Source organism: Glandiceps talaboti, chromosome 1 (assembly GCF_964340395.1).
Source record: "Glandiceps talaboti chromosome 1, keGlaTala1.1, whole genome shotgun sequence".
Taxonomy (NCBI): domain Eukaryota; kingdom Metazoa; phylum Hemichordata; class Enteropneusta; family Spengelidae; genus Glandiceps; species Glandiceps talaboti.
The window spans coordinates 30616284-30629800 of NC_135549.1; the positions used below are offsets into that span (position 1 = coordinate 30616284).

The following is a 13517-nucleotide window of genomic DNA, read 5'->3' on the forward strand; positions in this document are numbered from 1 at the left end:
TGACCCATGACCTTCATACTCCTCAACTTACCAAAGTTTATTTTACAGCCTCATACAGGCTAGGTAATGAAAGATAGGGCTCCAAATAACAATATAACGTTGCACATTACATTGCACTTAAATGAGATATATAAATTGTACAAAGGAAAATTTGAAGACCACGATATCTTATCATGTACTCGATAACTCAAGATATTTACATATGAATATTCCTACTAAGTTAGAGAGTTTTATGTTCAGAGTAAAGGTCAAGGGTTAAACTACTTTCCACAATAATTTACCGGTGTGTTAGTGGTGAAATTACTGGCAACGGCAACGGAGAAAATGGCTGGTTTACAACGGATTGTTAGTGCTAAACCATCTTTGGGTGCAGCAGTTAAATGGAACGGCGTAGCAGCTTGTCAGGTAAAATACAGAGATGTCAGTTGAACTATGTTATAATGACATTAACATTTTATTTTGACCTTAATTTGTAACACAGTTACAATTCTACCACCGAACTCGTGATATCCATTTCGTTTATTTATTTTTTTTGATAAAGTTTCTTGTGGGGCATCAGAAAGTTTTTGTACAATTTTATCAAAGTAAAAATAAAATTATCACTAAGCCCAGTCACTACAAACACACTCTGTGTTACAAATATATATCTTTAATCTCTTTAATCTGTACAGTACATGTTAAATCTGACCTGATATGACCTGACATGTAATTATTACTGTATAATTATGTGATAAAGGTCTGTTATCTGGAGATGTCATAAACTATGAAATTATGCCATGATGTAGATAAAGTTGTCTCACTGGGGAGATCATTGCTCAATGCAATATTTGTAGCAGAGCATTATTCATCATATGTGTCTGAAGATCACAGAAATGTGACAAATTTAATCAATGGAGTACATTTGTATGAATTAATGGTACAAGTTGAACAACAACAAACTAAGAAAGGAAACAATAAAATCCAGCCAAAACTGTAGGTGTGTGTGTGTCACTGTCACAAGTTACAAGGTACACATTTCTGTGATCTGAATAATGCTCTGCTACAAATATTGCATTGAGCAATGATCTCCCCAGTGAAACAACTTTATCTACATCATGGCATAGTTTCATAGTTTATGACATCTCCAGATAACAGACCTTTATCACATAATACAGTAATAATTACATGTCAGGTCATATCAGGTCAGATTTAACATGTACAGATTAAAGACTATGTCAAAATAATTTGAAAACATTTGGAATGTATACCTGATTCTAGCAAAAAAACATGGTGTATCCATCCCAGTGAATGGTGTGGGAACTTTGTACTTTGTGCTCAACACTCTGTTGACAATTGTAATCTGTAACTTCAGTTTGAACAAGTTGACCAGTAGCAGTACCTGTTGAAAGCATATACTTGTTGGTAAATTTTCACCTCTTGACCCAAAATGAGCTTTTCAGTCAATTTCGACATTGTGTAGCTAAAGGTTAAGTGTACTTTATGTACATGCATTAATATATGGAAATCCCCAAGTCTTATTTTCAACCATACCATACATGTACATCTGTAAATTATAACATGTATGTACAATGTATGTATCATATGCAGTAATATAAAAGTTAAACCCAATACTATGGTTTGCTAACACAGGGGAATTTTCATTTGAAGATGTATGTACATGTACATTTCAGCATTCACAAATCCGTGTACATTTGTAAATAATACATGTATATGTAAATTAAAAATGTATTTTTCAGTCCATGCAAGTCTGCGTACATGTACATTTGTACATCTACACATATTGAAATGTGTACTTACTAAAAAAGGAGCCGTGATCATACAATAGTATTACATTCACTGTAACCAATCAAAACCCCCTAGAAGTGAACGATTGTGCCCTTTCTATCAAAATAGACAAACTTGTAGAAGATGAATATCACTTTTGTCTTGCCAGTCCAACATATGATGACTTAAGAAGGAAGTATATTCTAGATTATTTTTTCGACCCACCCGTTCTTTATAAGTTTTATATATATTAACAGCAAAACATGGACATTTAATTAGACAAAATTCATGATATGTTTACTTTGCTTTTCAAAAAAGAGCTTCATTGATAATTAGATATGATGGTAAACTACTGTACACATTTTAGTTTATAATCTTTGTATGTAAAGGTCGGTGGCCTAATATGAATAAAAGCATATCAACAAACATTGATAGAATTAATTAAAAAAACATTGACAACATAACACATTTCATAATCAAGTCATAATGTCTAAACAGATTGAATGATTGGTTCAAACTTGTTATATACCAAGTGGCTGGACTATGTTCTGCCATCTACATATCTTGGAAATCTTGGAAAAATGAACGACATATTTTCCATCATGAGTCTTAAACATTTTAAATTAACATTACTTTGTAACAAAAAACTCCAACTCATCAAATCACGTAAAAAATTTAGAGGTCATTATTCAATTTTTTTTGAATAAAGAACAGAAAGATTTCTAAATCCATTCCATATTATCGATATCAACTACAAAATGGCCGCCAAGTACTGTATTATTAAAATATAGCATGGAAATATGATAAAAATACAATTTCGTCGAAATGTGTTGAACCAGTGAACATCCAAATTTTTGTAATAATTTCAAAGGCACTAGAAAATAATATAAACTAGAACTTCCATATTGCAAAGTTTTAAGTGATTTAAATGACTTTAATTTGTATATAAATTGGTGTTCTGTATCAAATATAAATTCTGTATACATGTATGTTTTATTGACAGACCCCTTTCAGTGGAAATTTACAGCGAGTGAAAGGTGACAGAAAGTGTTACAGGTATGTGCATGTTGCTTAGTAATGCTACTAGTTATATACATGTATGTAGCTAGAATGGTTTGCTTTCGTTGTTGTTGGGAGGATACATTAACTGTTTCCTTCTGATGAACTGATTTACTTGTTTACTAGACTAAGTATATTTTATAGTAGTCTTTGATGGTACTGTAAACTCTTGTTCGACATCCACATGTAAACAGTACAAATAAAATGTCAATATCTGTCCAAAAAAAATCTAAATACTGACATTTCCACTGATGGACAATTCAACAAAGCCTGTCAATGCAACATGATTGATTAATCAAAATATTACTCTATAAGCTTAGTTATATTAGGAGAATTGTACAAATTTAAAGTAAACTTGAAGTTATGTTGAACATTTTTATCATTGTGGTATACTGACATAGTGACATACATGTACTAAGTGCGACTTTTTGTTCTAAAACCTACAATGGTTTGAATACTATAAACTTCAATTTTTTTTTGTCACTTTATAATTAGTTCTTCCTCACCATCAATCGAATACCTCCATCATAGTATTGTGCCTACCATGCATTTCCAACCAAGTCTTCCAAGATTACCAATTCCTAAACTAGAAGACACACATAATAGGTACTTGCAGTCACAGAGAGTGCTACTGGATGATGAACAGTTTGCTAAAACAAGCAAACTAATGGAGGAATTTATCAAAGGTGAAGGAAAAGGTAAGTAAAGGGATCTTGTATTGTCACAGCAAGTTTCTAAGTACGAAAGAAATACCTTCTAAGTTCTTTTCTTCTGTACATAGGGAAATCTGTCTTGAAAACTCATAATTTTAGTTTCACCATGTTCCCTAGTAATACTAAGGAAACTATAATTGTACACATCCAAAATGAATCCATATTTTGACATTACTCAGTTCTCAGCATTGATTTAAAAACAGAAATATTGTGTTTGAATACTTTTACAATGTTTTCTTTTTCCGAGTCTGTAATTTATTTAACACAGTTTTTAGTTCAGGGAAATTTCCTATGGCTTGGACAGAGGGCATTATTTTCCTTAAGTCATTGAAGTTATCTTTTGTTCCAGATGTCCAACGATATAGTGTACATTCACATTATTTTGTACAAAAATGATTTTATTCACTTTGGATCATCTTTCTTAGATTAAATGCACTGAGGTGGAAAAGTAGAACATTACTTTGTTTCTTCTTTCAAGTAACTCCAAAACTAAAATTAACTACATAAAAAACTTCAGTTTATTAACTTTCGATTGTTTTTGATGTCTGAAGGACATGCATTTTGTTTTATGTGCAGTCTTTTGTGTGAAATGTTAACCTTGAATCTACTTTCTTGTTGTTCAAATCCTCTGAGGTGGAAAGCACTCACAACATTCAACCAGTTTCTTCATTCAAGCATTACAGCAAATAAATATCTTGATATAGTTTTCATGAAGTCCTTGTGTATGAGGGACTTATGAGCACATCTAGAAACTTAAATTTGAAGAAAAAAGTGAAAGTGATAATACTGGTATTCCAAAATTTGAATGAATGGTAAAGACATGTTTTCACTTCATTTGAACTTTTATGATGTGCAAAAAATGGTTCATAATAGTTACATATAAATGTAAAATATTGTTTTATTATTTTGATGGGAAAATGATAATATTAAAGTTGATTATTGCTATTTGTGTTATTTTCATTATTTTTAATAGGGTTGAATGATGAACTTATTGCTATTGACAAAAAGAATAAACATACAAGTTATATCACAGGTAAAGTACACTCACATTTGGTTATATCACAGGTAAAGTACACTCACATTTGGTTATATCACAGGTAAAGTACACTCACATTTGGTTATATCACAGGTAAAGTACACTCACATTTGGTTATATCACAGGTAAAGTACACTCACATTTCTTGTTTAGTACTCAATACATTTTGTAAGTGTTATATAAAAAAAGTTGCTCAAGAGCCCCCCCCCCCCCCAAAAAAAAAAAATGATCCTGCATAATCTGTTTGACTAGTGATCAGCTGGCACTAATGTGAGAACCTGAGATTGAATCATGGGTCTCCAGCAATGAGTGGTACACAAGTGTAATTCAACCTTGTCAAAAGAACCATAGTCAAATCAGAGACTAATGGCATTTTTAAAGATAACAAGTCTACTCCACTAGTTGTAGACTGTTGACAGTTGTCCCAAGTTTTTTCTGAAGGGTATAGTATTTATGTATGCATGAATAATCAGTGTTCAACCATAGAATACATTATTTCTACTATTTCCCATGATTCAATAGCCCCTAGCAAAGACAACCAGCCTATAAATGCACAAGATGAAATTGATGTTTCTCTGAAATCTCAAGTAATTGTAGGTGATGTACAATCATGAAATTATTCTCCAGAACCCATATTTTATGGAAATGCCTCTATTTCCTGGAGTAGCATTCTCCTTTAAAAATGTCTAATGACTTTTTACATAGATTTGTACAAAATATTTGACACCAGTTGTTATGATACCTATGATGTATAACTATAATTGTTTGTAACTTGACAGGACCTTGGTTCGATATGTACCTGGAAGCAAGAGATCCACTTGTTCTCAATTTTAATCCCTATATTTGTTTTAACATGGATAGTAGAGCGGAGTACAACAATCAGGTTAGTGTAACTGTTAGTCTCAAATCAGTCTAAATTTCTATTAGGAATGTGTTTTCTGTTAATAGATATACCAAACATTTTTGACAAGGAAACTACCCATCTTTTCCAAAATTTACCTTTTACATTTAAATATGTATGGAACATGGCTATTAAAAACTATCATTTCAGATATACATCTTGGCTGTAAATTTGTTGTACATTCTGTATTATTTAATATAAACTTTGCAGTTGGCATTAAAAAAAGCAGATGTTTAGATGCTTTGGACAAGAGTTATGTTATGTTATGTTATGTTTATTTATTAAAGTGTCATGTGTGGACTTACCCATAGCCACACCCAGCCCCTGGAGTCTTGAATATTACAGTTAGGTTGAATACCTAAAACACTGTTTTGTGAGTAGGTACCATCGAGAGATTTAGTCTGTAAGGTATGCCATGATGGAGTGCCCTCACTCATCGGTTAATTCTTTTCGGATAGAGCAGGCTGGTGGTGAGGGTGGAGTCATACAATGTATCTTCCAGTCTAGGACAGATTGAGGAGTCCTGAAAAAATGTCATGGTTTTATGTCAAGATCTAAATTTTGCAAACAAAGAAATATAATTCAGACCTGTGTACCCTGTTTGATTATTGATCAAGTACCAATTTTGTCGTAATCTCTATTTAACAGATCTTCAAAACCTTTGAATTGAATTGTCAGCAAAATAAGCAAATTTAACTACACCAAATTTGGGGGAAAAGTCAACTCTCCAGTTTTTAGTTTTCAGAACAAAAGTCAATGTGTGACACTTGACAAAAACTACTGTTCTGAAAAGATAGTGAATCAAAAATATGAGCACATGAGGTCATTCATAACTTAAGAGTCATACCTGCTTGTAATTTACATAAAATTGTAAAGTGTTCCATTCACTCCAGGTGATTGACATGTGAATTTCACCATAGACTAGGTAGTCAATCAAATCTCAACTCAGGCGACAGCGATCAGCAGTTGGCAGACAACCACAACAATGGTCTGACATTCAAGAAAACATGTCATTTATTAATTAAAAGTAGGTATCATTTGGTAAACCAATAAGTTATATCTCCCTGTCAACAGGTTGTGAAATCAACTAATATGATAGTGTCAGCTATGAGATTCCTGAAAACCATCCGGGCTGGTAAACTGGAACCAGAAGTCTATCATCTCAACCCTGCTAAAAGTGACACAGAGTCATTCCGTAAAATAGTCAGGTAGGTAATGCTCAATGTTGTTAATCCACCTTTGGCTAAAATACAGACTCTGAGTCATGATGGTTGAATGGTTGGCTTGTAATAATGATAACATATTTAAGCTTTGGCCTGTTGTCAATGCAAATCACTGTCAAATTAATGTCGGCTTTGATGAAAAGCATCACAGGCAGCATTTGAAGCATAATTTTATGTATGGGTAGTTGAAAACTGATATATAAAAATGTCGACTAAGGTTACAATAATTTAAAGTGAAATGAACCAGTGTTTCCTGCATTTTCATATCATATCCTATTCAATCATGTTTGTATGAAATCAAACAAGAACTTATTATGGAAGAATACTTTACAAAATAATGTAATTATCATTAAAAAGTAATCAAAAATTTTCATTTTGAATGATTGTGTTTTTTTTGCAGGTGGGTACCAAGTTCACTGTCATGGTATGCAGCCTATCTATATAAAGCGTTTCCACTTGATATGAGTCAATACAAGAATCTGTTCAACTCAACTAGAATACCTCACCAAGGGAAAGATGAACTGAGACTTGATACCGATGCTAGGCATATATTAGTCATGAGGAATGGTCATTTCTATACATTTGATGTACTTGCTAAAGATGGTAAGCTATTCACGAGTTCTTTATTACTTTACCATGTACATACATGTATATCAAGATATTGGATTTGAGGATTTACATCAGTTGAATTTAATGCACGGTAATGTTAATATTGTAAATTTTCCAGTGTAAGAATGTCTCCACATTTTGTAATGGTTATGGTTTACCATGTCAAGTTCAAACTAAAAACCAAATAATACAAATGTAGAGTTATATAGATCTATGCAGGATGAGAGATGTCTTGGCACAAAAAATGCCTGTCCTGCTCAGCCATGATTATTAAGATTTCTGGGTAAATTCTGTAGTAATGAATTATGTTATCAAAGATCACTCACATGGCATGTACAACAACATATCCTGGATTGGACACAGTCCCTCTATCATAGTCTATGTGATAGAGGGACTGTAGGTGAAAGAACACAAAGACTACCTACATATGGTATGTGGATTAGTCATTCCAAACTACATATGTATAATTATGGAATAATAAAGTACAGAGTGAAATAGTACTAATTACATGGTATTAAAGTAAAATTGGTGAAAAGATTCCCACTTGAAAACGATAAAAATATATCCAACTATTAAAAGAAGGAAGTGGACATAAATCAAATCACTGTTTGGTAGAAAAATGTTGCAAGTTATGACGATAGAGAGATATTTCTTCAAAATATAATCTTATGGTTTTTTGGGTAAAATGGAGTTAAATTTAACCATGATTGATGTTATTTACATTGTACATTACTCCTAATACACCTAGGTACCATTGTACCAGCTTCAGAAGTACAAGCCAACCTGGAATACATCTTATCAGACAACAGACCAACAGCTGAGTATCCTGTTGGAATGTTAACATCCGAGGAACGTAACACATGGGCATCACTTAGACAAAACTTGGAGGATGCAGGCAATGCTGAGACACTGAAATTAGTAGATTCTGCAGTCTTCTGTTTGTGTTTAGATGACAATGAACCTGGTCTAGAAGACCCTGTTAAATTAACAAGAGCAATGTTACATGGTGATGGTGTGAATAGGTGAGATACAGTAATAGACAACTTATCTACATTTTATGTTTCTGATATGTTACTTGTTGTTAACTTAACAGTATCTTTCACTGATGTGATGACCACAATGGAGTCTCATCCACTGCTTAGACTGTGTCTGCCCCAAAAATGGGTGTACACTATTACTTGGTGTAAATGCTGTGTCTGTTAGTACCATTCCACATTGATGACTTCCATTGGTCAACAGAATCAGTCATACAGTTACAATTTGTATGTGCAATCTTATAGTCAGATGTTAATTGTTAAATAAATCAAATTTCCTGTTAGGTGGCTTGATAAATCATTTCAACTCATCATCTGCAAGGATGGTATAGCATCACTGAATTTCGAACATGCCTGGGGAGATGGTGTTGCTGTTGTCAGATTCATGAATGAAACTTACAAAGACACAACAGAGAGACCAGCTTTAGCACCAGGTGACACTCCTGCAGCAATAGACTGTTCCCAAACTGTTAAAACAGTATGTATGACATAGATAGATTTATTTACAGTAACTTAATAGATGTAAATTCCCAAGTTCTTTCTTTCTTGTCGAGATAGACAAGTTTCAATCTATTCAGTGATACTTGTCTTTTCTGTCCACACTAGATCTGACAGAATGATTTAATTTTTTTTAAAGATGTTGAATGATTCAAACTTGAGGAGAGGTGGAAAAGAGGAACTCATGTAGTGGTCATGATGAACAAAATGTAAATTATCAATTTGTACCTGTGATTATTTGCATCAGCGTGCATACTGCATATACCTATTTGGTATTTGTACTACAGTGCATACCTGTACATGTAATAGGCATGCAAGCACTCTGTGTATGCAAAATCACATGTTCACATGATTACAGCCACATAAATCAAAGATATCCTAAATTTTCAGTGAATAAACAGATTTTAGTAGTAGGTCTACTTTCAAGCTGACATTTGCAACAAACTTAAAATTGATGTTCTTAATTCCAGGCCCACCATTTCATGTACAAAAGAGTGGGGTTTTTTTAGGTTTAAAAAAAAAGAAAAAAAAGTTTTCTCTTTAATGATTAATTTAGTAATGAAGCAATCTTTGATTTGTGTCAAATCTTAAAATAAATGGATTTTGATATTCACAGATGTAGTATTGTTTTACTTTTCACAGTTAGAATGGAATTTGACTCCAGCAATCAAGGAAGGGATAGAAGCAGCTACTAAGAAATTCATCAACAGTACATCATCACTGGGAATTCAAGCAATGGAAAATAGAAAACTTAACAAAGGTGTCTTCAAGCAGTATAACGTTAGTCCTGATGCCATGATGCAACTTTCATTCCAGGTTTGTACCATGTATTACCATCTTTCCATGGTGTAGCTACCTTTCTGAGCAGATTTCATTCCAGGTTTGTACCTATGATGGATTCGCATCCATAATACCATGTTTAAAAGGTCTTAGATTTCTGAACAGATAATATATATACTTTATATATATATACTTTATTATCCAATACAATGGAAATTTGCCTTCGGCACCAGGCTACAATGACAATAACGACAAAAACAACTTACAGAAACAGCAGAGTAAAAAGACGGAATACACACAAATTGAATATAAACTGTCCAAGACTGACTAAAAGTCTCGACTGACAGGTGTTGGAGCCCTGCTCCTTGTCAGTGATTTCGGCATATTTGCGTTTAAAACAGCGACAGCAGATGGGACAAACGACTTCTTAAATATATTTTTCTTTGCCCTAGGCACCAGCAACCGGCGACCTGAAGGCAGATACTGAAATCTGTCATATAGTGGGTGGGATGGGTCTTTTAGAATTGACAGACCTTTCCTACGGAGAGCCTGTTTGTACAGATCTCCAAGCTCAGTGAACCTTACCCCGACAAGTCTGCTACACATATTCACAATTCTCGAAAGTCTTGTCTTATCTCTAACGGAAAGGTGACCAAACCAAGAGACAATATTAAATGTCAAAACACTCTCAATACAGCAGTGATAAACAGAAACTAGAATATGTGTGCTAACATCGAAGCTCTTGAGTTTCCTCAAAAGAAAAAGGCGTTGATGAGCCTTTTTGTATATACTATCGGTGTTTATCCTGAAATTGAGGTCCTGATCTAAGTGAGAACCCAAATACTTGAACGATGACACTATTTCCACATTTTGACCGTCAATATTAATGGGTACGATTGTATCTGACTTTCTACGATTATCAAGAACTAATTCTTTTCTCTTTGCAATATTCAACGTAAGAAAATTATCTTTGAACCAAGAGCAAAGATGACCTATTTCAAGGAAGTAGTTTGACAAGGAATCTTCATCATAATATGTATTCATACCAATCTGTACAACCATACATCAATTTCACGATGCCAGTCTATTCAGATGTGTAGCAATCTATTTTAAACCATGTCATAACATTTATAACATTATTTTAGTTAAAGTTCACAAATCTCTAAATTTTCAGGTAATCCTTTTAATACCCTCAGCAAAAAAAATGCAAGTACACTAGAGAAGACTCGTCTATCACCACAAGATGTGTGACTTGTGATTTTTTTAAATATGATTGTGAAACTGTGTGATTTGTTTGAATACCCAGATGGCTTACTACAAACTAACAGGTAGAACAGTTGCTACCTATGAATCATGCAGTACTGCAGCCTTTAAACATGGACGTACTGAGACACTGAGATCAGGAACTATAGAAACCAAGGCATGTACTGAAGCTTTCAGTCAATCTGGAGTTAGTAATGAAGAGAAACATAAACTCCTACAGGCCTGCTCTACTAAACACAACCAGTTGACAAAGGATGCTGCAATGGGTAAGCTCATTTAGTTCCTAATTACTGATCATGTCACTTCATGCCATGATTATAATATGTATAATAAACAGCACCATCTATAGCGTGAATAAGACTGACTAGTTGCAGTTGCAAACTCTAATCGTACCAAAGTATGTTGTTTGGTTGCTTCATTCACATAACTACATACCAGCAGAAAGTTAGGTCATAATACTCTATTTCTACCCCCTCCCCCTAACAAAAGAGATTAAGTGCACAATAGATAATAGTTTCCATAAAAAATATGAACCTTTATATTAGCCTAATAATATGTAGCAGTAACAAAGAATCATGGTTGTAGAAGTCATGGTGAAAGTACTATTAATTATAACACAATCATGACTTGAAATTAATGGGTAATAGTGGAAGTATGTATTGACATCTTCATTGGTTTCACAAACAATTATATTGAGATCAATGACTGCCAAAATATGTAATCAAATGTAATAACCTGTACAATTAGTGACACTTGTATAATAAACTAAGAGCTATTGGAGAGGAAGAGGTGATGGGTAAAGTAACCACATCATCAGCTACAATAAACAGAATTACAAAAAGAATGGTGATTGTTCACCCTATATTTGAATGGAATAATCCACACATACAATTTGTAAACAATTGTGTTCTATTGGACAGCAGTGCATGATGGGTATAGAATGTAATGATATCATCAATAACTTTCCATGCAAACAATCATTGGTGAATTGTTCTATTCAAATGGAAATTCCTTCTGTGAAAGAATACTGATTGTCCACGTACATTGAAATGGAATAATCCTCTAACTGTACAGCAATGTATGATGGGTATAGAAATGATGTAATGACATGATTGGTCACTTTCAACTTGCAAAGAATCATGGGTAGAATAGTCATTGTCAGTTCATTCTTTGTTTGAATAGAACAAGTTTGTACTTCAGTGTACATCACTTTTTGTAGTGTTATGGACTGTATTATTCTGGAAACGTGAGTTCTAATGATAATACATGTAGTAGGACTAATTTACAGCAAGTACCAGTGAGTATAGTCTTGTAGAATTCTTTTCTTCTGAATATATTGAGTAGTAATTTAAAAGAAAATGATAGACTTTGAAATTAGAATAGGTCTTAGAATAGATGAGTATGCAGTGCCATCATAATTTCTACTAGCTAAGGATTTAATTATTTAATATTATATGAATTTTAACATTTGATAAATTTTAGCATCAATTATAATTTACATCAATGTCATCATAATTGTTTTAGTTTTCTTGGCACAACAGAAAAGAAGTTTATACAATTGTCATAGGAATTTGTCACCCTATCTGCCTGGCCGTGTCTGTCTGTCTGTCTGTCTGTCTGTCTGTCTGACTCTAACTATAGTATCTGTTTCTTAGCATTACAATTCTGTCGATGCTAAAAGTAACACCTTTTAGCACCTTCTTACACCTGTACCCATATGGTGAATAACGCCACCAGCCTATGCTTTGGGGCTATGTGTAAATAAAACTTGTTTGTCTAAACTAAGCATCTTGCTGGAACTCGTTGACACCTCTCAATCCGATAATGGTCAGTAGTTGTACCTCACATCACAGACAAGAAACTGTGTTCCTTGTCTGTGCTCAGATGTTGTACCATGGCTCACAGTCCTGCTTGCAGACGGTGCACGCGTTTCGCTCAGCACCGTCCTACGAAAAGTAACCGTCCTATAGCGAGTGCGAAAACAAAATACTTTCGCACCAATAACAAAATAATTACATATAATTTTTTTTATAAAGCTATCAAATATTAGCAATCGGTCGAATATGTACTCATTTTACATCTTTTTGACGATAGTAGTCGCTGGTACGATCACTTTTCCAGTTCCGACTGATTTCAAAGTCCCGCCTTACAAACTCCGCCACATTTGATCGGGCGTCCGCTTGGGCATAAATTTTACGATTGAACTTGTGATTTCGGGATTTCTGGTCCTCCGGACTGGGACTAGTACTTTTGTAGCCAAGGCGAGGTAAAATTACTAAATAGTCGATTTATTGCTGATATTTGAACACAGATGCGTTAAATCTTTAGTTACTACTATACTAGCATTTCAGGTAAGCCCAGGTTTCACAACTGTCTCTTTGTAGGCGACTTACTCCGTATGCAAGCAGGGCGACAATGACCCTCAGACCACTAGTGGTCAACCGGTCTGAGATGGATCATAGACCCTACGAAATGGATGTAGCCTAGTAGAAATGTCTGTATTTGTGAACAGTAAGGGATGTCTCTCAGATAGACTGTGTCCATGACTGTACAATGTTGTGTCAATCAAGGCCTCTTCGCATGTTTGTGAAAATGATGCTGGGGAATAATCTCCATTTCAAAAAGGGAAGTTTTTCT

General features: G+C 33.9%; 1 protein-coding gene across 1 annotated transcript in view; it reads left to right on the plus strand.

Annotated features, from left to right (window-relative positions):
- The first annotated feature begins 277 nt into the window (after nucleotides 1-277).
- Nucleotides 278-13517, plus strand: part of LOC144441297 (carnitine O-palmitoyltransferase 2, mitochondrial-like) — a 28177-nt gene continuing 14937 nt past the window's right edge. Inside the window, exons 1-11 of the mRNA XM_078130858.1 lie at nucleotides 278-405; nucleotides 2768-2820; nucleotides 3319-3521; nucleotides 4510-4569; nucleotides 5352-5455; nucleotides 6548-6681; nucleotides 7097-7299; nucleotides 8054-8327; nucleotides 8625-8817; nucleotides 9480-9653; nucleotides 10924-11146. Coding sequence (XP_077986984.1) covers nucleotides 325-405; nucleotides 2768-2820; nucleotides 3319-3521; nucleotides 4510-4569; nucleotides 5352-5455; nucleotides 6548-6681; nucleotides 7097-7299; nucleotides 8054-8327; nucleotides 8625-8817; nucleotides 9480-9653; nucleotides 10924-11146 — 1702 coding nt within the window. The 5' untranslated portion in view covers nucleotides 278-324. The remainder of the gene's footprint in view (nucleotides 406-2767; nucleotides 2821-3318; nucleotides 3522-4509; nucleotides 4570-5351; nucleotides 5456-6547; nucleotides 6682-7096; nucleotides 7300-8053; nucleotides 8328-8624; nucleotides 8818-9479; nucleotides 9654-10923; nucleotides 11147-13517) is intronic.